The following is a 25419-nucleotide window of genomic DNA, read 5'->3' as shown; positions in this document are numbered from 1 at the left end:
GTGGATAACGGTTGAGTTTTGTGTGTTGATTCTATTTCGGCAACTAACTGGCTTGTGTATGACCAGGATTCCAGTAGGTCTCTCTGCCTCCCTTCCCTCATTGTTTTGAGGGCTGTCCTGTAGATTAACCAGAGAAACTTCTTTTTCAAGAATGTTGGAATTACATGTTATTAAACTTTATTGGATAATTATATTTGAATAGTGACATCCCATGTTTGTTATGGAATAATTGATGTTTTTCCTTATACTTAGTAAAATAGTCAAGCATTTTATTGTGGAAGGCTTAACTAGCACTTCTTGGCAGTGGAAATTGAGATGCATGTACTTTGAAAATTCAACTGATTAAAGGATTTGATTAGTCCATGCTAATATTTTTTTCTGCTATTTTTAGATATTTATAAGTAACCTATATATTGGGAGAAAGCTGATAATAAGATTTGGTAATGTCAATTTCAGTGACTGTTTAAAGCTTAATGTAGTGATTTTAAATGGTACTTGGTTATAACAACAAAATCATGAGAAAGCTCAATCTATTACTGCAGCCGGTACTTAAATAACTTCCTTGTTATAACTTTTGGCATTTACTATCTTCGGTCGGAAATCCTTAAGGATATGTGATTCTCCCGTCTTCCTTAAGAGTCTTAGAACGAAAACCTTAAGTTCTAAAGTTTTAAAACGTTGATTTTTATATTACGGTACATTCTGAGCCTCTGGTCTGAAGTTCCCAAACAGTGCTAGTAAATGTTTTAAAGTATTCTTTAATGAGATTAGTAGCTCATCAGGGCAAGAAGAGTGAGAGACAGTAAGACTTTTGGTAATTATACGACTATTTACAGATTAGGGTTGATGTGGTGAAATACGCTTTGCTTGTCTGGAAGTGCCTCCTCTGTTGGTCACCTTCTTGACTACCAGTAGCCAAGGGAGCCGTGGGATTCTGCAGCACTGAAACTGCTGACGTCTCTTAAAACAGGTGACTTTGACTCAAGGTATGATCCTTGTCTGCAGATGCTTGCTTTCGGTAGCTCAGCGTGAAATTTAAAGACAAAGACACAGGTAACAGAGAGTGAAGTGAAGGAGTGAGAAAACTGGAGACTTTAGGTAAGTGCTTTATAAAATAAATGTGAAAGAGGTATTAAATTCATTCCATTGCAGTTCCTAGGGTTAAAAAAACAATGCTGTAAAAAATAGCAGCTGTCTGAACCAATGAATTCCTCATCTTGGAAAATTCCAGCAACTGCTGGATAAACACTTGTTGGGGATTGGGGATGATCTGGCATTGGGAGGGAGGTGACAAATTCACAATTCTATATATCTGTGAAGTAGAGAAAACAATGGGAGAAATTTTCAGAGGAATAGAGGGTAAGAGTTATTTAAATAATTTTAGCCTGGGTGCTTGTAGCAATTTTCATAGGTGTTACTATGTCATATGCCACCCAGCAGTTACCAATAATAATATGAGGTAAGAATGTGGTAAAAAAATAAAAATATATTTTCCCATATGCTGTTTTTCAGCATTACCTCTAGGTAAAATACAGCAGAACAGCTGGTGTATTTTTTTTAAGTTTTTAACAGTTTTTTTTTTTAACAGTTTTTCTATCTCCTATAAGATATGAAAGAGACACAATGAAATTTGTCAGTAAAATCTTTAGGAATATCTGCACATGTACATTTACATTCATTACATTCAGTTTGATAACACTAGTAGTTTCAATACAAATGCTATTAGAGAACTCAAATTTCAGACATGGTCATATATATATGCAATTTGAAGTTCTTTTATCTAGATACAGATCTTGATAGTGAATTTCTTGATGAAAGGTGTGCAGCTAGCTTGTCCCGGAACTCATGAAGATAATTATATTGCTGAAAAAAGTAAAGATACACTGAAATACATTGTAGAAAGCTAATTGCCAGAGTAGTCATGATACTAGTTGGAATCAGGAATCAAAATAATACTTGGTAAAAATGATTCTACATCCTTTTGGGTAAGGAGGTATTTACATCTTGGGGAAGTTTTATCTTCCAGTGAAGCTACGTACAGGGCTTCCTTCATGGCCCAGTGGTAAAGAATCCACCTACAATGCAGAAGACCCGAGGTCGATCTCTAGGTCAGGAAGATCCCCTGGAGGAGGGCATGGCAACCCACTCCAGTTTTCTTGCCTGGGAAATCCCATGGCCAGAGCAGCCTGGAGGGTGACAGTCCATGGGGTTGCAAAGAGTTGGGCATGACTTAGTGACTAAACAACAACAAAAGCTATATACAGTGTGAAAAACTTGCTTTAAAAATCTCGAAAAAATAGCAGCTATCATGAAATACAGATGAGCATTTTACGTCTGTAAAATCATTTTTCCCTTTACTGGCAGGAGCAAACAAGATTAAACACATGAAGTGAAAGGGAAAGTCTATCAGTTGTGTCCGACTCTTTGCAACCCCGTGGAATTCTTTAGGCCAGAATACTGGAGTGGGAAGCTGTTCCCTTCAGGGGATCTTCCCAACCCAGGGATGGAAACCAGGTCTGGTATTCTATTTCTAATGCATTTTCTCCTGGGGAGTAAGTCCACAGGGAAGGGCACTGTCTGCAGCAATTAACAGTACATTCAAGAAAAATCTATTTATTGGTTTACAGAAGCCTTAGTTGTCTGCTTTTTGTGATGATAAAATCATTTTGGAACAATTTTCATAATAGAAAATACTGAAATAAAATTACTAATCTTAACAGATAAGCAAAATAGATTCTTTAATTCATTTGGAGTTTTAACAGCTGCCCAGAGGATATTCTTTCCCTGCCCCAAATCTCATTTTGTATTACTATTGAGAAGTTGGGCTTGCATACTGCTAACTTAACTTATATCAGCATAGAGCTGGAAAAACCATGTTTGCCCCAGAATGCTGAGGTGATAAATAGCCCATATTAATGTAGGGTTAAGATTAAAGATGCAAAACACTCATATACACACACATATACATTATGTTTGTCCATGTAATTTGTTCTTGTCAAAGAGACACTTGGGAATATCTTAAATTTGAAGCATCATTTGATTTTGACAGGTAACAAGAGGGAGCTTCTGTTTTCAGAACCTGCTCCTCTGACTTAGTCCTAAAGCTGAGACCAGGTAACTGGGAAAGGAAGGCAAGTTAGCATTGTTGTTCTGTCACTAAGTCGTGTCCAACTCTTTGCAACCCCATGAGCTGCTGCATGCCATGCTTCTCTGTCCATAACTATCTCCCTGAGTTTCCTCAAACTCATGTCCATTGAATCAGTGATGCCATCCAACCATCTCATCCTCTGTGACCCCCTTTCCCTTGCCCTCAATTTTTCCCAGCATTAGTCTTTTCCAGTGAGCCAGCTCTTCTCATCAGGTGGCTGAAGTATTGGAGCTTCGGCTTCAGCATCACCCCTTCCAATGAATATTCAGGGTTGATTTCCTTTAGGATTGACTGGTCCAAGGGACTCTCAAGAGTCTTCTCCAGCACCACAGTTTGAAAGTGTTAATTCTTTGGCACTCGGCCTTCTTTATGGTCCAACTCTCACATCCATTCCTGACTATTGGAAAAACCATCGCTTTGACTATACAGACCTTTGTCAGCAAAGTGATGTCTCTGCTTTTTAAAACTCTGTCACTGCTGAGTTTTCCAAAGTTTTAAAAAGCCGTGTCTAGGTTTGACATAGCTATTCTTCCAAAGAGCAAGCATCTTTTAATTTAGTGACTGCAGTCACCGTCTGCATTGATTTTGGAGCCCAAGAAAATGAAATCTGACACTGTTTCCACATTTCCCCCATCTATTTGCCAAGAAGTGATAGGCTCTCTTACACCTTCATCAAGAGACTCTTTATAGTTTCTCTTCACTTTCTGCCATTAAAGTGGTATAACCTGCGTATCTGAAGTTGCTAATATTTCTCCTGGCAATCTTGATTCCAGTTTGTTATTCACCAGCATTTTGCATGATGTACTCTGCATAAATAAGCAGGGTGACAATATACAGCCTTGATGTACTCCTTTCCCAATTTGGAACCAGTCTGTTGTTCCATGTCCAGTTCTAACTTGCTTCTTTTCAGCATACAGGTTTCTCGGGAGGAAGGTAAGGTGGCCTGGTATTCCCATCTCTTTAAGAATTTTCCACAGCTGCTTGTGATCCACAGTCAAAGGCTTTAGCATAGTCAGTGAAGCAGAAGTAGATTTTTTTTTTTTTTTTTAATTCCCTTGCTTTTTCTATGATGCAGTGTATGTTGGAGATTTGATCTCTGGTTCCTCTGCCTTTCCTAATCCAGCTTGTACATCTGGAGGTTCTGGGTTCACATACTGCTGAAGCCTAGCTTGAAGGGTTTTGAGCAAAATCTTGCTGGCATGTGAGATGAGTGTAATTGTATGGTAATTTGAACATTCTTTGGCGTTGCTTTTCTTTGGGACTGAAATGAAAACTGACCTTTTCCAGTCCTGTGGCCACTGCTGAGTTTTCCAAATTTGCTGGCATAATGAGTATAGCAGTTTAACAGCATCACCTTTTAAAGCTCAGCTGGGATTCCATTACCTCCACTAGTTTTGTTTGTAGTAATGCTTCCTAAGATCCACTTGACTTCACGCTCCAGGATGTCTGGCTCTAGGTGAGCACACCATTGTGGTTATCTGGGTCATTAATATCTTTTTTGTATAGTTCTTCTGTGTATTCTTGCCACCTCTTCTTAATATCTTCTGCTTCTGTTAGGTCCATACCGTTTCTGTCCTTTATTGTGCCCATCTTTGAATGAAATGTTCCCTTGGTAACTCCAATTTTTCTTAAAAGAGATCTCTAGTCTTCCCATTCTATTGTTTTCCGCTGTTTCTTTTCATGGTTACTTAAGAAGGCTTTCTTATCTCTCCTTGCTATTTTCTGGAACTCTGCATTCAGTTGGGTGTATTTTTCTGTTGGCATGACAGATCTACAAATCAGTAATATCCTTGGGGCACTGCTACTCAGTGTTTTTGGTTTTAAAGAGAAAGTAAATGGAAAGATGTCACTTTGGTTAGTCACAGCAAAGGATAACTAGAATGACCTTACTTTTTTTTTTTCTATTAGTCATTCATCTGTGTTTGTTAAATGTTTAATGATACCATAAGAGGATCTTCATGAGCTACTTTTAGGTCAAAAGTCTACCCAGGAAACTACCAATTTTATAGTAAAAATTGCCTCATTTTTCCAGGTGACAGAATTCATTCCCAGAACTGAATGGGCAAAACTGAAAAGGAATGGATCCTGGAAGAATAAACTGGAAAGTTCACAATTTTTCATTATTTTGTTTGGAAAAGCTGAACTTATTTAAATGTAAATTTAAAAAGTCAAAATATAAACAGGTGATACATGGATAACAGGATGCTTTGGATTTTCATGGCCCCTTTGAGGACGTGTTGCACTGTGACAGTTCATCGCTAACCGCAGCCTCATGAGAACAGTCACCCTTCTTACTTTTATGGTCTGTATCGCTCCAGATCCTCTCAGGTCCCTCAGGCTGTCGATGGCTTGCTGTGGTGATACTGTGTCCGACAGGTATAGGAGGAGACAAGCAGCTACTAACAGAACATGAGAGAAAAAGCGTATATTACATATATTATAAACTGACGATGGGGTGCAACAGTTCATATTTAGTTTAGACTTCTGTTGTGCAGAAGACTGAGTTTGCTGTAATTGTTTGAAATGAACTAAGACTAAGACTTTTTAGTGTGTGTTTTTGATAGTTAAATTATGATTTTAAATGACTGCAGTTGAATTAAAATTTAACACTGGCTTCATTCTTTTTTATTAAAACTTTGATTAAAATTCATATCTCACAATTCATTCATCGAAAGTGTATAATTTAGTGGATTTTAGTGCAGCCATTGCCACAGTTTCAGAATATTTTCATTACCTCAGGAAGAAACCCTGTACCCTTTTGTTATCATCCCCCATCACTCATCATCCTGTCACCCCTCCCCTAAGCAACATTTAATCTACTTTCTGTCTTTATGGATTTGCCTATTCTAGACATTTCAAATAAAGGGAATCATATGTTGTCTTTAGTGACTGACTTCTTTCACTTAGCATTATGTGTTCAAGATATTTACATTTGGTGGCATGTACTTCATTCCTTTTTTATAGCTGAATAATATTCCACTGTATGGCTATACATTTTGTTTATCCATTTGTCAGTTGATGTGGACATTTAAGCTTTTCCATTTTTTGGCTGTCATAAATAATATGGCTATAAATGTTCATAAGTTTTGTATGAACATGTTTTCATTTCTTTTGGATATATACTTAGGAGTGAAATTGCTGGGTTGGACGATGGGTAAGGAGGAGAAGGGACTGCCTGGCTATTTTCCAAAGCAGCTGCACCATTTTTCATTCCAAGCAGCAGAGTAGTAAGTTTGCAGTTGTTCTACACCCTTGCCAACTCTTGCTTTCCATTTTTTGGATAATAGCCATTCTAATGGGTGTTAGGTGGTATCTCATTGTGGTTTTGATTTGCATTTCTCCGATAACTAAGATGTTGAGCATTTTTCTGTGTGCTAATTAGTGATTTGTGTATTTTGTTTGGAGAAATGTCTGCTCATATCCTTTGCCCAGTTTTTAACTGGGTTGTCTGTCTTTTTATTGAGTTGTAAGAGTTCTTTATGTACTCTAGGTAAGTCCCTTATCAGATACATGGTTTGCAAATGTTTTCTCCCATTCTGTGGGTTGTCTTTTCATCCTGATAGTATCTTTACACAAAAGTTTGTAATTTTGATACTGTCCAACACTAAAAGGAATAATTGTTACTCCCACTGTGTTACTTCATTAGCTATTTTTCCAACATACTTTTGAAAAGTTTAAAGTTACCATGTAACTAAGGTTTCTATGCTTATGTTACCCATGGATATTTAGAAGTTACTGTATCATAATACCTGCATAGGGAAGATATTAGAAAGTAAAACACAAGAAGGCAGGTGCTAAGACACAAAAATTGTTTTCCAGAATCCTCTAAAACAATGCTGAAAACACCTCCCACTCCACTCTCACCCAAGATTTCTAAGGAACACTAAATGTAGGGCCTTAAATAATCCTTTGGGTCTTAGTAGACATATATTATGTTTTGTCTGATTTTCATACAAAGTGAGCATATGGCCCAGAAAAATAAGTTTTCCTACTTTGAGGTAAAAAACAAAAACTGAATAATGGAAATATATTTCTTACCAAGACAAGATCTCCCAAGTCCTCCATAACAGCTGAAAGGGAAATACAGTTTTGAAGTTTGTACATTTTTATTCCATCCCAACAATCATAACCAGAGACTTGCTCTTTCTGCCTTCTATTTCTAGTCTAATGCCTAGCACAGTGCCTTGTACCCATGGAGATTAATAAGTATCTTTGAATGAATCAGTCAAGAGCAAAGTATGCTTATGTATTTGCTGGGAGGTATTCTGTATACCTCAAAGGGCCAAGGAAAGCAAAACCTTTTTATTGACCTCTTGCAACATCTGGTAGTTCAGCTGGTAAAGAATCTGCCTGCAATGTGGAAGACCTGGGTTCGATCCCTGGGTTGAGAAGATCACCTGGAGAAGGGAACAGCTATCCGCTCCAGTATTCTGGCCTAGATAATTCCATGGGGTCACAGAGTCGTGAGCCACCTTCACTTTCAACATCTGAGGAGTGTAACATGTTACTAAATTGATAGAAATCAGAGTAGTTTTACCACCTGCCTCTATTTTTCTCTAAACAAAACCTTAGTAGTTTTGTTTATATGGAGACAAATCCATATAAATAACTCTTCAGTCATGTAATAAGAGTACAGAGGTTGTGCCTCCTGTAGGTTTAGAGCTTGGGCTCCGGAGCCCCATGGCCTGGGGCTGAGAATCATGACTCTCACTTATTAGATGTGTCAGCCTCAGTTATTTAACCTCTCTGGCCTCAGGCTTTTCACCTATAAGATGGGGACAGCAACAGTATCTATGTCATAGTGAGGATTGAATGGGTAACATTTGTAAAGCTTACAACAGAGCTTGGCACAGAGTAAGAAAGAAATGAACATTAGCTGCTGTTATGTAGCATTGTGAAGAAATGAGCAATTCTATGTAACTGGATTTTCTAGGAAAATGAGGATCAATTCTTAAAGCAGTGAAAACATTCACTTTAATCAGTTTCAAAGATCCTAAAAAAGTGTATTAGACTTCCTGACTTTTCTAAGAGAGTGTACTGATTCCATTTAGGTGCTGACAACTCATCAAGTCCATCAGTCACAGTGGTGTATACATTGACAGAACTGTGGATGTGTGTCCTGTGACAGGAGGAGATGGGATCAAACAGGTACTGACCCCTGGGTAGCTGATGAACTTGCTTTCTACAGTGTCCTGGCTATAGGCCTGTTTCAGAGATGAGGCTCTACTGTATAAAGACAGAAAGAGTCTATTTCAGTGGCTTTCTGTAGGATTAAAAGGTACCACTTATAACTCTTGCTGCCTTTATCTTTCCTCCTCTGTTTGGTTGCTTCCTACTTATCCTTAAAAATCTAGCTCAAATTTCAACTTCTGAAGTGCCTCTGTCCCCCCACAGAAAGCGCTGCCATTTTGTGTACTGCCATGCATACATCTGTTTGAGTGTTACTACACTTGTGTGATAGCGTCAGCTGTGGTTTCTTTGAGGGTGAAACTGCATCTCAGAGTGTATGCTTTGTATTCATAATATTTCATATACAATGCTTCATACACTGGGTTGAAGTGTGTCCCTGAAAAGATATGTACCTAATCTCTGGTACAATGAATGTGACCTTATTTGTAAATTTGGTTAGTTGCTCAGTCGTGTCTGACTTTTTGCAACCCCATGGTCTGTAGCCTGGCAGGCTTTTCTGTCTTTGGAATTCTCCAGGCAAGAATACTGGAGTGGGTTGCCGTTCCCTTCTCCAGGGGATCTTCCTGACCCAACGATTGAACCTGGGTGTCCTGTATTGCAGGTGGATTCTTTACTGTCTGAGTCACCAAGGAACCCCAATCCACTATGAGTGGCGTCCTTCTAAGAGGAAACTCCATATGAAAACACAGACACTCTGTCATGTGATGAGAGAGGCAGGGAGTGGAGTGATGCAATTACAAGCCAAAGTATGCCAAGGATTGCCAGCCACTACCAGAAGATAGGAACAAGACAGGAAGGAATCTACCCAGGGTCTCAGAGGGAGCATCGTTCTGCTGGCACCTTGATTTTGGACTTCAAGCCTTTAGACCTGGGTGGGAATAAATTTCTGTTTTTTAAGCTACCCAATGTGTGGTGCTCTGTTAAAACAGCCCTAGGAAATGGTATAATACAATAGGCACTGAATTTATAAAGGAGCAAAAAAGTCCCAGGAAAGCAGTCAGGCAGCACAGATAGAAAACAGAACAGGAAAAAAATTTTACCAGATGCTGTTTCTGAGGAATAAACTCTAGAGCTGTCTAGCAATGTCGGCACTCAAGGATGGGAGAATGAATAGAAAATCTTCTTTGTCTGAACAAACATTAGTCACTGTAGGGACACTTTTGAAAAGTCTAGGATAATGAAAATTTCTAGTCATCAGATGCTTTATTTTATGGGAGCCTGAAGTATTCGACATAAGCAAGACTGCCCATTCACCTTTCCATCTTGTTTGTGTTCAAACATCAGAGCATTTGGTTTGCTGGAACCTGCTAGAGTAGAATTTTTTTAAGCTTCTCTAAACTGAGCTAGTTTGATTTCTAGTAATCTTTCGGCAGAAGCTTTCAAAGATTTGGAAAAAAAAAAAATTACAGAATTTGTTTGAAAAATGGGTCCCCAAATTGTAAATTATTTTTTCACCAGCTCCATGTATCTAATGCTATTTTACTTAGACTTATCAGCAAATTTATCATAGATAACTGTATTTATTCTAAAATTTTGTTTCTACAGTTAGTACTAGATGAGAGGTGATGCTTTTCTATAGAGTAAGTTTGGAAACTGTAGTATATAAAATGACTTCTAGTTCTCTCTCCCCTGCTTTACAGTTCTCTACATCAGGGTTTAGTTTGGTGATAGACAGATGTGTGTTCCCAAAGACCTCTGTACTAGGTTGGCTTGTTTTTAAAAACATAAACTATTGGTGTGAAGCCCCAGAACTCTTGATCTAAGGCAAGAGAAGCTGGCTGGGCTTGCTCTTTCAGTAGGTACCCTGAGACTGTGTTATTTGGTGTAGTTTGTATACTTTCTAGCCCACAGCAGTGACCTTAGAGCTTTTGAGGTATCTCACTACTTAATGTTCTATGTTGCTCCAGAAAGGATTACACAGACTAAGATATCAAAAAAGAAAAAAAAAATGCAATCACAAAGAAGGACTGGTTTTCTCTCTGTAGCTGGTTCCCCTCTGCTTTGTGGGGCTCACCTCTGGCGTAACTACGTTACTTTCCACGACACCACTTCGAGTCTTTGCAGTGCTACTGTCTACTGCTGATCGTCACTCTCTTCCTTTCTCCAAGCTTTTTTCTTCTCTCCCTTTTTTCTCCCTTAATTCATTTTGTTTTAAACTTTGATACCAGTAGCTTATGTACAACCACTGACAAAAATTGCGAGTCTCTTTTCTCTTTCTTTCAGGTAGCAAATTCATATCATCAAATAAAATTTTCAAGACCTGTTTTTAGGATTGCTCATGGGTTAGGGATGATTCCTTTGCTGCTAATGTTTTTAAAAATTGACTTTCTTGCTGTTGGAAGAAAGTAACTGAAAGGTCGACTGATAGTTAAGGTGGTGTTATGTAACAAGAATGACACCCTGACCTTTTTGAAAAGGATAGTGTCCCCAAATTATGAGTAAAGGTCTAAGGCAAAAGGAAAAAGAAAAAAAAAAAGCCTGTTACCCTAGTCTAAAAATTTCCCAATCTACTCATTCATTGTCCTTACTCTTCAAAAATCATCATGGCAAATATCTGAGTGCTTGCTCTGTGCCAGGCATTGTGCAGGACTTTTCATGTGTTACCTCCTTTAAATCTTTGCAAGGAAATATAAGGTAGGTAATAAGTGCATACGGATGCAGTAATTTGAGAAATCATTTTTGACTGGGACATTTCTCACGTATTATATGGAGAAAAGGAGAACATACTGTATTAAGGTTTTCCGGTTATTTTTAAGGCAAATTTCAAGCTCCTCCATAATTTCACAGCAGCTGGTGATGTCAGGAGTCCCTCCATCTGGAATTGGATGGTGATGAGTGATAATTCCATACTGATGGTAGAGATCCAAAAGGTTTGGAACTCTATATTTTGATAGTTCCCCTCTGGTGCAGAAAACAAATATGTCTTGTATACCATAGCTCTTTAGTTCTTCTGCCAATAGACCGAGATACACAAGGACACACATGGACAAAACATTACACATTTAAATACAGTCAAGTCAGGAGGGAAAATATGGAGTTAAGTCCCTTAAGCTGAACAAATTAAGTAAATAACAAATGATGACCTGTTAACTTTGAAGTCCTTATTGATAACCTAAAACAATGCTGATCTGTCTTCAAACTAGGGTAAAAAGTAACTACGTGCAAATAGGAATTAGAAACATCTGAACCAAAACATGATTAAAATGAGATCTGACTTTATAAGTCAAAATACCTTTTATTGGATTTTGAAATGTCAATTATGTTGCTGCTTTGAAAAATAATTTTTATAATAAATTCTCTAAATTTTAAAACGTCTAATATTTCAAAATAAGAAGGAATGATAGCACATTTTCCCTGTTTTCTTCTCACCAAATCAACCTTGTTTGCTGTGTTTAAAACTATTTTGTTTCACCCTAAGCATTGTATATAAAATCTCCAGCATAGCCATGGTGCCTGAGCTCTTGTATTCTCTCTTATGTTTGCACTGTACCACACAATTATGCATTTAATTTTATGAACTAGGGTTTCAAGGAAATAAAAGCATTAGCTGTATGAAAATTATATGACCTAGTGAATTTCAGGGTAATGATATGAACCAAGCAGCAGTACTACACGTCATTCTATTTACTGGAGCTTCCTCATGGCAATGTTCACTACAGAGCGTTTGGTTCATAATGAATAATTCTGGCTCATCTGATTCCTCTTTTTCTCTCCCCGCTGACAAAATCCAAGGACATGTAGCTATTTAAGTACAAAGTACTTTTATCATGAAATGCTAAAGCTGTACTTGAATTATGGCTAGTCCATTTGAGATGTATTGTAAATGTAAACTACATATATGATTTCAAAGACCAAGTACAGTACAAAAAACCCCCTATGTCATTAATAATTTGTTTTATACTTAAAACCCACTGAAATGAGTTAACTTGACCTGTTTTTACTTTTTTAACATGGCCCCTAGAAAATGTCAAAGTACATATACGGCTTCTATTTGTGGCTCCCAGGATGTTTCTAAGGACAGCTGTTCTAGATAATACTATTATGCTTGTGTACTTGTAAAAGGGTTTAACATGTAGTTGACATACTTAACCATTTTTAGGAGAGTAGGTAATTTCCTATTTGCCTCTTGTACACATTGAATAATTTCTATTATTTAGGTTGGATGAGTAGATTTCAACTTTCCCAGAAAGGCCTCTGAGGAAGGACACAGGAAGTGCTGCTAGGAGAGTCTAGGTCCCCCCCTTCAAACACTGTTAGCTGTTTTGTATGTTGGATTCCATTTAAGATTTCATTGGAAGAAAAAAAGTTTTGGTAAAAAACTGCAAACTCCTTTCCAAATGAATAGGGCTTTCCAAAGTGTTCAAGATTGTTTCTTGAACCAATGATTTAAATGTTATTTTGCTCATGACATAAATGATTGTTCTGCAAATAGAAATTGCCTACCATGGTGGATATCTCTAGAGCAGAAAATCTTTACAAATACTGCAAGGGTCAACTAATCTATTAGTCTTTTAAGTCTTTTTTGGGAGGTAAATTAAAGAAAGTATATTAGCAAATTGATATTCTAGGATAACAAGGAAAGAACTTTGAGATTTATAAAATCTATAGTAATCAGAATCAAACAATATATACATTTTTGCTTTGATTTATTATAAGGACATTGGTAGGACAAGTAAGCTTGAGATATTCCAGGTCAACCAGAAAAAAATATTTTGAAAATCTAAATTTTTAGTATCATGCAATTTATAAATGCCGAATCAGGGTAGATTATCTGTGTATTTGTAGGATTATTAAACTTCAGGCTATGAATATCTTTGGGCATGTGGAGATCAGATCCGATTCCATCTTTTCTACCTATACCCTGGTTCTATAAATTTTCTGTCTGGGATAGACAATTTCAATACTACCTCTGGGTTCCCAACTCAGGCTTAATTTCCAATACAGTCAAGTCTGCAAAGAACAGTATGTTAAAGTTCTAGGCATTGCAATTCCAGTTTTCTATTACATTACTTTTCTCCCTCCAACTTATACATTCTAACCTCAAAAACAGTTTATGTGTACCAAATGACAACAATTAGTGAAAAACAGCACTATGTTCAGTACATGATAGTTCTCTTTGCTCTTCACAAATACATCTTCATATATTAGAATAAGTCTATAGTTTGAAACTTAATGAAATACTGAACATTTTTGTGAAAATTCAGAAGAGACTACAGTTTGTTCTTTATGACAAAGAGATTTTCAGTATTATTTTTTAAAAACCTGTTAAGATGGTTTTCTCATATTACACCTACCTGTATCTTTTTGGATATTTCTTCTAACATCTTTAAATTTGCAACCTGTAAGTAATGACAAGGCAAGTCAAAGAGTCAGTTTTTGGTCATAAATAACAAGTATATTTAAACACATATATAGCTACTGTAGAAAATCATTACACATGATCATTTATATGCACCAACTCCATTTTGAATGTGAATTTCAATTTCTTATCTTCTTAGGAATATAATTCCAGGGATTCAGATTTCTGTAACAAGAACCTGGCTATAGTCTTTAGCCTCATGTTGTACTCCCATGTTACATTTAAGATAGGTAAATCAGAAATGTAGACCTGTGAATGTGGAGTTGGAGGGCTGAAGAATAGACGTATGTTCCTTTACCAGTAGCCCACCAACAGGGTTTCCAGAACTGAGTTCCTATGCTGATAGTCTGTGAAATTCTCTTACTCCTCAGTACCGAGAATGATGTGCTAGTTGACACAAAAATTATTTCTAGTAGATGAGTAGTGTCACCTACCTGGAAGAGCACATAAACCAAGAAACTGAGAACAATTCACTCGTGACAGGGGTAGCCTGAAAGGAAGAAAACTTTATCAAGTTCAATTTAAAGTCATAGATGGACATTTACATAAACATGTGTGCTGGGCCCTGAACAGAGGTGTTTTAAAGTTTTATAGCAGTCACAAAACAAAAATTCACAGTTAAGTATCAATGTGTTCACCATAAAAAGGCTTGGAAAGACTAGGAGTTTTAAAATAGGGATTTATCATTTGCTTTGTTGAATTTAAGTCTTAAAAGTGGCAAACTTATTTAAACTAACTTAAAGATAGTAATGCCAAGATTACCTACAGCTAGTATAAACTGTACTTAAGTTACCCTGCAGTATGTTACTGAGATATTTTGTATTAGTTAATCTTAGGTAATAAGCTGAAAATGAGCATTTTGACAATATCATCTCCAGATTTCTGTACAGGACTTCCTTAAATAGATACAATTTCATAGAATGAAAACCACAGGCCACCTATTCTTTGTCGTAATGGATTTTGGTTAAAATGAAATAATTCCAAGAAATCCTATTCCCAGTTTGCAGTACTCAGGGACAAAGGAGGCAGAGGCTTACCTTGTCTGCAAAAGAGATGAGTTTAGAGGAAAAGAGGGGGCATCATATAAATACTGACTTTGAAAATTAGATAAATTTTTGAGTCTGAAGGGGGTTTAGAAAGGGAAATGAAAAATAATTGCTTTTGATGGCAGAATAAAATAACTATAGGGCCAACACTTTTTCCCTCTTGATAGATTATTACATTTACAAGGATAAGAGGAAGCATTTGATTGCTGGTTGTAGAGAATCTGATGTAAGTCACTGCTAAGATTTAGAAGCTGATTTTCTATAAAAACATTTGCTTGTTATTGTATCTATGGTAATATGGCTTTTATCTTAAACAGGGTCTGCTGGTAGATGCACTACTGTGGCAAGTAGTTCTGGATTTGAATAAAGGATAACATAGAATATCTCATTCTATATTTCACACACTATTCCTTTGTCATGAAAGAATAAGAAGGTTTTGGTACTAAATGGGAGGTCATTGCAATCTTAACTCATTTCTATTATGGTTTTCTCAATGAATAAGGAAGGAACTCCCACCACTCCCACCTCCCCCCTTCCAAAAAATCTTATTCTGTCATAGATATAAAAAGAATTATATAATCATCAGAAGAAAATCATTTACAATATATAGACTAAATTATACAAAGATTATGTTGTATACATCAAATATTTTAGCTCATTAACTCTCAGAAATGTTAACATACCATGATATCTGAATTGGAGTCTGTTCATCTTCAATAGGCTCTTCATCTGATGAGTCAAACTCACTTGTTTGCATTGAACTAGGCTTCAAAAGAAATCAATTATTTTAAATAACTGTAAAGAATATTTGCATATAGTTTTAGCAAAACAGCCTTGCTTAAACACACACTGAGGCATATTTGTAATTTATTCAACCTGGAATATCAGAGATCAGTAATATCAATAATAAACTATTGCTGTTTACCATCCTATTAATAATTACAGGATTACGCAGTGGAAAGAGTGTTGCAGTGGGAACCAAGAAGCCTGTTGTCTGGTCTTGACTCTGCCACTTACTGCATAAGCTCAGACAAGTGATGTCAGTTTCTACTGGATCTCAGTTTTCCAAAACTATAAAGTGAGGATATTTATTCATTCACTCACAAACACTTCTTGGACACTTTGATTTGCCAAGCTCTGGAGATGCAAAGATCCATAAACTAAATAGCCTGCCTTCAGTATAGTTGGAGAGACAATGTGTACATAGATTCAAGAAAGTTAGAAGTGCTAAAATGGAAGCATAAACTATGACCTTCAGAGCAGAGAAGGTAGTGACTGCTTAGGGAGCTGGAGAAAGCTTCACATAAGAGAGATCCATTAGTTGGATTTTGATGGAAGAGCAGGTTTTCAGGCAGATAGAGAAGTTAAGGCAATTAAGACAAAAAACTAAAACCACATGTGCTTGTGTACAGTATAGTCTCTCAGCATCCGAGTGGGGACTGGTTGGTTCCAGGAGCAACCCCACCGCCCCACCCATACACACATCATGGGTTCCAAAATCCCCTGATGGTCAGTTCAGTTCAGTCGCTCAGTTGTGTCTGACTCTTTGCAACCCTATGAATCACAGCATGCCAGGCCTTCCTGTCCATTACCAACTCCCAGAGTCTACTCAAACTCATGTCCATCGAGTCGGTGATGCCATCCAGCCATCTCATCCTCTGTTGCCCCCAATCCCTCCCAGCATCAGTCTTTTCCAATGTGTCAACTCTTCGCATGAGGTGGCCAAAGTATTGGAGTTTCAGCTTTAGCATCATTCCTTTCAATGAACACCCAGGGCTGATCTCCTTCAGAATGGACTGGTTGGATCTCCTTGCAGTCCAAGGGACTCTCAAGAGTCTTCTCAAACACCACAGTTCAAAAGCATCAATTCTTGGGTACTCAGCTTTCTTCACAGTCCAGCTCTCACATCCACACATGACCACTGGAAAAACCATAGCCTTGACTAGATGGACCTTTGTTGGCAAAGTAATGTCTCTGCTTTTTAACATACTATCTAGGTTGGTCATAACTCTCCTTGATGGTCAAGTCCCTTACAAAAAAACAAAATGGTACAGTTGGTCCTCTGCATCTGTGGATACTGAGGGCTAGCTGTATTCAGGAATTGTGACATCAGAGCAGAGGAGAGGAAGCTAAAGAAGTAGCTTTCTCATTTCTCTAAAGATAACCCCCATACAGCCTAGTAGTTTGACTGGGGAGCAGGGTGGGAAGTATAGATGCAATAGCCTGCCCCTAACTTCGTGAATGACTGAACTAGAGATTGAGATAGACTTTGTGTGCTAATCTAAGAAGTCAAAACTCAATTGTGTGAGAAGAATTTCTACATGGAAGATGTGTTATAAGACCAATAAAAAACACACCTTTCTTCTACTTCCTAGTTGGAGCCAACTGAGGGATGAGACACTGGAGAGGCATGGAGATCAATATGTCAGTTTTATTACAGAGGGTGAGATGGAGGATGGGCTTTAAGCCCACTGAGGTCAGGTGGGCTTGTAGATTCTTCACTTCAGAATTGGACTTATCCACTCAGGCACCGGCAGTGATGGACAATTCAGCTCCCCTCCCCCACCCTGTGGCAGACAGCACCCTAGAAAGTACTCTCTGCGAAGAGAAGGGAAGGAAAGAATGAGTTCCTTGAGTTCAGCTCCTCCCAAACAGGAATCAGATCATTCACTCTCTCCCTTCTGGGGACAAGTGACAGCTGATGTCCCTCCACGTGGAAACACAGGGATTAGCAAGTATAACCACTTAATGTCTTTTCTAGCTCTGAAGCTACATTCTAGAATGGTCTTGTTTGTTACTCCAAGATCACATTACAGAGTCAATTTAGGCTGTGGATTTGAGTTGCTCTGGATCTGTCTGTATTGTTATTGTCAAGTCAACGCAAAGGGAGACCCTTCAGGGGGTTGTCAACCCTGTGGTAGGTGATGTGAGTCAGGTGGGGTTTCTGGTCCTTAAGCCTGCTTTTTCTTTCTTTCTCTTTAAGGCAGTTTTGGTGATTTGAGTTTCAATTTGTGTGACCCCTTCACTCAGGCTTTCCCACCCAGGTTTACAAATCCTAACAGAGCTGGACGTTTCTGCTTCCTTGGGCCCAGAGATTCTGAACGCCAGGGAAAGGGAAGCAGTGCCTGGTGGCCCAGTGGCATGGTGACAGTCGTGACACACCCACAAGCGGGGTTTGTTAATCATCTTTCATAAAGTTTTCCCCGTCAGCGTTGAGGACTGTTCTCAGGGGGCCCAGGCAGCCCGGGATATGCTTTGGAACTGGGGTATCAGGCTGAATGATGCACGGAGACACAAGCTCTCTACGCCTCAGTTTCCTTCTTAAAATGGGACTCAGCCCTTTCTGGCAGGGCTGTCGCGAGGCTTAGGAGATCCTGTATGCGACAGCTCACAGCCCTCAACAGGCGCGTAGCGAATGTCCATCTTCCCCTGGCCAGCCACCTACCCTGTTCCTTTCTGCCAGACTCGCAGGTCCGGGGATAGCACCGCCTCCCCTAGCCTGGACAGTTACTGCGAGAGTTGTGCGGCGGCCAGGCCCGGGCTGTCCCCGGGCTCAAGAACTGGCCTCAGGACCGCTCCCATTCCTGCGGCTCCGTTCCTCCAATCCCCGGCCCCACTCACCGGCTTCATTGCGGGCCACCCCACGTCCAGATCGGCCACCACCTCCCTTAGGCAGCACCGGTATCTCAGCCTCCGCCCCGAGCCGAGCCAGCCCCTCTACTCAGCTCATTGGTACATCCTTCTGTGAGGTGGGGCGAAGCGTCTTCTTAAAACCAATCGGACCCCCACTTCCTGTTTCTTACTCCGTCCCGGGGCGCCCTGGCTCGGCCTCTAACCGCTCATTGGTTCGTAGGAGGCCTTTGAAAGACGCGCGGGAGGAGAGCCGTGCTGAACGTTGATTGGCTGGGAGGGCTCTCTCCTCCCGCCGGTTGGAAGCGTAGAGGGGGCTGGGAAAGGGGCGGAGCGATATCGTTTAAAGGCAGCCCAGGGTGGAGTGGGGATGTTGGAAAGTGGGGCTTCCTCTTGGCAGAGTTCTAAGGTGGTACCGAGTACGGAATTTTGTTTGTTTTCTTAATTTTTTTAAAACTTATTTTTTAAGGACATGGTGGGGAGCATTGGCCTGAGGCATCTTGTGAAAACACGTCCTACAGACTTTATAATTATGGTATGTCTCGTCTATGGGGTCGCACAAGGTCGGACACGACTGAAGCGACTTAGCAGCAGCAGCAGCAGTCCTACAAATACTGTGGAAATTGCCCAAACCCAGAATATAAATATACTTTGTATGTTTGATATTTTATGTTCCTTAGCATTCCAGGATATAGACAGGTTAAGATGTAGATCAACCTTCCTGTTCATGAAATATGAATGAAATAGTATGTTATGAAGGGGAGATTAAAAGTCTCCAGATGGTTTGTCAATTTTTCTAAATAATTGGCTCTAATCTTTAAAAAACGTGTTCAATTATTCTCTCTTACATTCTCCAGTCCCCATTTAGTTTGGTGTGGGGAAAAAGGTCACCTGGAGCAGTATTACCGGCAGATCTGACAAAAATACTCAGAACTTTCAGAGGCCTGACTCATGTTATGGAAACCAGTGGGAGGAGAGCTATTGAGAAGAATTCTTTAGTAAAGAAGGTAGCACAGTTTGACTTAGAGACTGTATTAGGGTTCTCCGGGGAGGGGGGATAGGATATGTACATAAAGAGATTGATATTAAAGAATTGGCTCTCACAACTGTGGAGGCTTGGCAAGTCAAAAACTGATGGGAGATGCTAGGGGGGATGGAGACTCAGGAAAACGTTATGGTTGTAGTTCAGAGGCAGTCTGCTGTAGAACCAGGACTAGCTGATGCTGCAGATGAAGGCCAAAGCCCATTTGCTGCAAAATGTTTACTTACCTTCTTGTTCAGGCTTTCAGTTGATTGGATGAGGACCGTCCACACTATAGAGCAGAATCTGTTTTCCTCAAAGGCCACCAATTTAAATGTTAACCTCATCCAAAAACACCCTCACAGAAACATCTTGAATACATTTTGAGCAGCTATTTAGGCACAATAACCTATCCAAGTGACACATAAAATTAGCCATCACAGATAGGTTGGACTTGATTCGTTCATTTATTCAGTAAATATTTATTGGGCACCCAGGTCCTATTCAAGGTACAAAGAATACTTGAGTGAACTAAACAAAGTCCTTGATGTTATGGGGGCTCACCTGCTATTGGGGGAGATGTCAGGTTGTGATATGTGCTATGAAGAAAAATTAAAACAAGTGGAGTCTGATGAGGATGCTAGATAGAAAAGTCAGGGAAGGCATTTTTGAGATGTTACTTGAGAAACCCAAATGAAGAGAGAGAGTGAACCATATGAATATTTAGAGGGAGAGTTTTCAGTCTGTCTGAAGAGGAGGAGGTGCAAAGGCCCTCCTTTGGAGGGTTCAAAGGAGGTGGGAATGTGTTGTTGCTACTGCTGCTGCTAAGTTGCCTCAGTCGTGTCCAACTCTTTGTGACCCCATAGACGGCAGCCCACGAGGCTCCCCCGTCCCTGGGATTCTCCAGGCAAGAACACTGGAGTGGGTTGCCATTTCCTTCTCCAATGCATGAAAGTGTAAAGTGAAAGTGAAGTCGCTGAGTCTTGTCTGACTCTTAGCGATCCCATGGACTGTGGCCCACCAGGCTCCTCCATCCATGGGATTTTCCAGGCAAGAGTGCTGGAGTAGGGTGCCATTGCTTTCTCCGGGGAATGTGTTAGGTGTGCTCAAAAAACAGCAAGGAGACGAGTATGGGAGAAGCTGATTGAGTGAGGCAGGCAATTAAGCAGGGCCTTGTGGGCGGCCTACGAGCCTCTTTTCTGAAGCATTCTGAGAGGGTTTAAGGAAAGATTGGGACCTGGGTTTCAGGTACTTTCGGGGTGGGCTTCAGGATATTTGATACTCCTTCATTCCCTAATGCTCACCTTCTTTCCACTTCTCCCAGTGTTGTCTCCACAGATCTCTTTATTCTTCAACATCAGACACTTCTCAGACCTTTACCCCTCCCCCAACCCTTGGAATTAGTGAAACCCCAGTCCTTTTGATCGTGAAGGGACATGCATATTCTGCCACGTGTGGCCTCCGCTGGATATGAACATAGTCTCAGTCTGTTCTAGCTCTTGCTGATTCTGCAAGAGGAGAGGATGAGCTCCAGTCCCATGGTAGGAAGAGGGTGGGATGTGGAGGGCTGAAGTAAACTGGGAGTGTTTCAATTTCTGTTTGTTCTTTTCACCAGCAGGGCCAGTCTAGGGTTTCTCTTTACCCAAACACATCTCACCTCTGTGATGTAGGGTTTTCTTTTTTTCCCTTTTTTCTAGTCCAGGGTCTGTAGACTATAGCCCATGAACCAAATCTCACAGGCCTGTTTTTATAAATAAAGTTTTATTAAAACACAGACACACTCATCGTTTAAGTATTGTCCATGGCTACTTTTGCACTACAGTGGTAAAGTTGAGTAGTTGCTACAGGAACTGAATGGCCTGAAAAGCCTAAAATATTTACCCTCTGGTCCTTTATAGAAAATATTTGCCCACCCGAGATATAGTCTACGACATGTTGTGTTGTTCAGTTGCCAAGTCGTGTCCTACTCTTCATAACCCTATGGACAGCAGCACACCAGTCTTCCCTGTCCCTCAGCATCTCGTGGAGTTTGCTCAAGTTCATGTCCATTACATCGGTGATGCCATCCAACCATCTCATCCTCTGTCATCTTCTTCTCCTTCTGTCCTCAATCTTTCCCAACATCAGGGTTTTTCCAATGAGTCAGCTTTTTGTATCAGGTGGCCAAAGTATTGGAGCTTCAGCTTCAGCATCTGTCCACTCAGTGAGTATTCAGTGTTGCTTTCCTTTAAGATTGACTGGTTTGATCTCCTTGCTGTCCAAGAGACTCTCGAGAGTCTTCTCCAACACCACAGTTCAAAAGCGTCAGTTCTTTGGTGCTCTGCCTTCTTTACGGTCCAGCTCTCACAACCATACACGATCACTGGAAAGACCACAGCATTGACTATACAGACTTTTGTTGGCAAAGTGATGTCTTTGTTTTTTAACACACTGTCTAGGTTTGTCATAGTTTTCCTGCCAAGAAGCATTTGTCTTCTAATTTCTTGGCTGCAGTCACCATCGGCAGTGATTTTAGAGTCCATGAAGGGGAAATCTGTCACCGCTTCCACCTTTTCCCCTTCTATTTGCCATGAAGTGATGGGACCAGATGTCATGATCAGCTCCCTCTGTTTCATTACTATGCTAAAGCCTTTGACTGTGTGGATCATAACAAACTGTAGAAAACTTTTAAGAGACAGGAATAACAGACCATCTTACCTGTCTCCTGAGAAACCTGTATGCCAGTCAAGAAGCAACAGTTAGAACCCTGTATGGAGCAACTGACTGCTTCAGAATTGAGAAAGGAGTTCAACAAGGCTGTTTATTGTCACCATATTTATTTAACTTATACATAGAGCACATCATGAGAAATGCCGGGCTGGATGAGTTAAAAGCTGTAATCAAGATTGCTGGGGGGATATCATCAACCTCAGATATATGGATGATACCACTCTAAAGGCAGAAAGTGAAGAGGAACTAAAGAACCTCTTGATGAGGGTGATGGAGGACAGTGGAAAAGCCAGCTTAAAACTAAATATTAAAAAAAGAACTAAGATAGTCTATGAGAGGAATGTAGATTCCTGTAAGATGATTTTAACTCTGCTTCTTGCAAAGAAACAGTCCTGGTCTCATGCTAAACCATTCTCCTCTGCTCAGCTAGGTCCCTTCATTATGGAGGGTCCCACATAAACTGACGAGGTCTCTGGTTGAACTATCTGGTTAAATGGCATTGTAGGAAACCTAGTTTTTCTGTAATCCCCAAGATTCTCCCTGATGAGGATAAGTGGGAGCTGAACTTCAGCCGGCCACACCTGCAGTCGTCAGTTAATTTTTGCTGTGTGATTCATGACTGTTAACAGAAATGTATGTGGTCAAAACAATGTGGAAGATTTATCTAAACTATCAGAGAGAAAAGTGTTAACATATGTTCATACACAGATGAGTATTTTTAGAAAAGCTCAAAGAGAAATGAAACATGATTACCATCAGAGATTACACTTGGGCGTGTTAATATGTTTTATACATAAATCCATATTTTAGAAGTATTTTATTATTAATGGTAATGGATTTGACACACATTTGACATGTGTGTTAGGGAGAAATCTTAGAGTTGACTGCAACTTGGAGAGAACATACTTTCCCATTCTTGACATGTCAAGTTTAAAATTTCCCTTGTGATGACCATTGGGTACTGTTTATGACATCTATAGTAGGCATATTTTGTTTTCCCATTGCTTCTCCCTTTGGTAAGTTGCTCCTGTCTCATTTCATGTGGTTTTATTTGGCATGTGACTGAGATTGATCCATAAATTTACCCAATTCCCTGCTTTTGAAATGTGCTGGAGAAGACTCTTGAAAGTACCGTGGACTGCAAGGAGATCAAACTAGTCAATCCTAAAGGAAATCAACCCTGAACATTCATTGCAAGGACTGATGCTGAAGCTAAAACTCCAATATTTGGCCACTTAATGCGAAGAGCTGCCTCAATGGAAAAGACCCTGATGCTGGGAAAGATTGAGGGCAGGAGAAGAAGGAGGCGACAGAGGATGAGATGGTTGGATGGCATCACAGACTCAATGGACATGAGTTTGAGTAGTGAAGGACACTGCAGGAGATAGTGAAGGACAGGGAAGCCTGGTGTGCTGCAGTCCATGGGGTTGCAAAAAGTCAGACACAACTTAGTGACTGAAAAACCTCTGGTTACAGTTAATGGTTCAAGGAAGGCATGTGACCCAAACTGGAGGATCCTTCCTTGTCTTGTGCACTTTGGTTGCTGGTATTCTTATTTTCTTCTTTACCTTCCTAAGGTCTCTGTTTTATCCCAGAATGATACTGGGTTCTAATTTACAGTGGATAACTGGAGTAGGTTGTAAAGAATATTTTAAATATTATTTAAATTTTAAAATGCTCTTGCATTTTATAATGGGAATGGATACAACAATTTCACTCATTCCACAGACTCTTCTGCACTGTGAGTTTGCCATTCTCCATCACCAAGTGGAGTATAATACTCTTCCTTTTACATATGGGCTGGCCTTGGGGACCTGTTTGACTAGTAGAATGTACCAAAGTGATAAATGATAAGCTTGATAAAATTGCAACTTTGTGTATCCAGCACCCAAATCAGCAAACAGAATATTACCAGCCCCCAGAAGTCTCCTTTGTGTCCCTGTCCACTAACCACTTCGAAGGTCACCTCTGGTTTGACTTCTTAGACTATTCCTTAATTTTTCTTCCTTGCAAATTACATACAAATGGCATCTTTTGTGTCTGGCTTCTGTTGCTTAACTTTGTGTTTGTGAGATTTACTCATGTTGTGGTATGGGATTGTAGTTGTTCATTCTCATTAAAAGATGCTTGCTCCTTGGAAGAAAAGCTATGACAACCCTAGACAGCATATTAAAAAGCAGAGACATCACTTTGCCAACAAAGGTCCATATAAAGTCAAAGCTATGGTTTTTCCAGTAGTCATGTACAGATGTGAGAGTTGGACCATAAAGAAGGCTGAATACTTGGGCCACTTGATGTGAAGAGCTGACTCACTGGAAAAGACCCTGATGCTGGAAAGACTGAGGGCAGGAGGAGAAGGGGATGACTGAGGATGGGATGGTTGGATGACATCATCCACTCAGTGGACATGAGATTGAGCAAATTCTGGGATATGGTGAAGGACAGGGAAGCCAGGCGTACTGCAGTCCATGATGTCGCAGGGAGTTGAACATGACTGAGCAACTGAACGACAACTGTTGATAGACACTGGGTAGTTTCCAGGGCTGCAGTATTATAAATAGTGCTGCTATAAACATCCTTGTCCACGTCTTTTGGTAAACATATGTACATATTGCTGTTGGGTGTGTAATAGGAGTGGAAGCGCATACGTTCATCCTTATTCAGTATGGCTAAATAGTTTTGTAGAGAGGTTGTATCACTTCACACTTCCACAAGCTGTGTTAGAATTTTAGGTCAACATTTTGGCCAACATTTAGTATTGCCTCTCTTTTTCATTTTAGCTGTTCAGTGGGTACTAATTTCAAATTTTCGAAAGACTAACACTAATTGGTTAGATATCAGAGAGTATCAGTAGATGCCATTCTTTAAGAGGTAGAAAAATTTCCATAAATTTCAGAAAATGTTGGAAAATGTTTCTGTATTATGTGTTCGTTACCATGTGTAAATATTTTGTGCATTATTTTATAAACATCCATATCATTTCAATGTATATATTTTGGGGGTACATGGCTACTTTAGACCATAAAACTATGATGTGAACTGAGTGGCCCCAAATTAGGGAGGTTCCCAACTTTAGGCACCATCAGTGAGCACCTCATCCACCAGCTTGGGGCTAAAATTAAAATTACAGTAACCACCCTTTATGGAATAATATCTCTCTGATTCCTGGTCTATCTCCTCTATGAAACTGCAGCCCCTCTCTGTTTCCCATACTAGTTCAGTGTGTGCTGATGGATGATGTCCCATATGCTTAGAGAGGCAAGAGCAAGGCACCCGTTGTCTTTGGCTCTTCTGCTCACCCTTGTTTGTCACTTTG

The 25419-nt window shown here is 39.7% G+C and overlaps 1 protein-coding gene across 10 annotated transcripts; it reads right to left on the bottom strand.

The window, feature by feature from the left end:
* Nucleotides 1-89: 89 nt before the first annotated feature.
* Nucleotides 90-18583, bottom strand: CDKN3 (cyclin dependent kinase inhibitor 3). Of its 10 annotated transcripts, none has more exons than XM_019968939.2 (8): nt 18365-18583; nt 15427-15509; nt 14132-14187; nt 13633-13677; nt 11066-11153; nt 7187-7218; nt 5444-5547; nt 90-1312 (listed from the first exon to the last, which is right to left on the bottom strand). In XM_019968939.2, exons 1-8 carry the CDS (start codon nt 18371-18373, stop codon nt 1139-1141), a joined length of 591 nt encoding a protein of 196 aa, XP_019824498.2. In that variant the 5' UTR covers nt 18374-18583; the 3' UTR covers nt 90-1138. The 10 variants fall into 10 exon arrangements, with proteins under 10 accessions (XP_019824498.2, XP_070653719.1, XP_070653718.1 ...); XM_070797618.1 differs by having other exon boundaries at nt 11066-11288; nt 15427-15504; nt 18365-18571; XM_070797617.1 differs by having other exon boundaries at nt 5444-5544; nt 11066-11288; nt 18365-18569.
* Nucleotides 18584-25419: the final 6836 nt, after the last annotated feature.

This window comes from Bos indicus, chromosome 10 (assembly GCF_029378745.1).
Source record: "Bos indicus isolate NIAB-ARS_2022 breed Sahiwal x Tharparkar chromosome 10, NIAB-ARS_B.indTharparkar_mat_pri_1.0, whole genome shotgun sequence".
NCBI classification, from domain to species: Eukaryota; Metazoa; Chordata; class Mammalia; order Artiodactyla; family Bovidae; genus Bos; species Bos indicus.
This window is presented reverse-complemented; position numbering and strand designations above follow the sequence as displayed.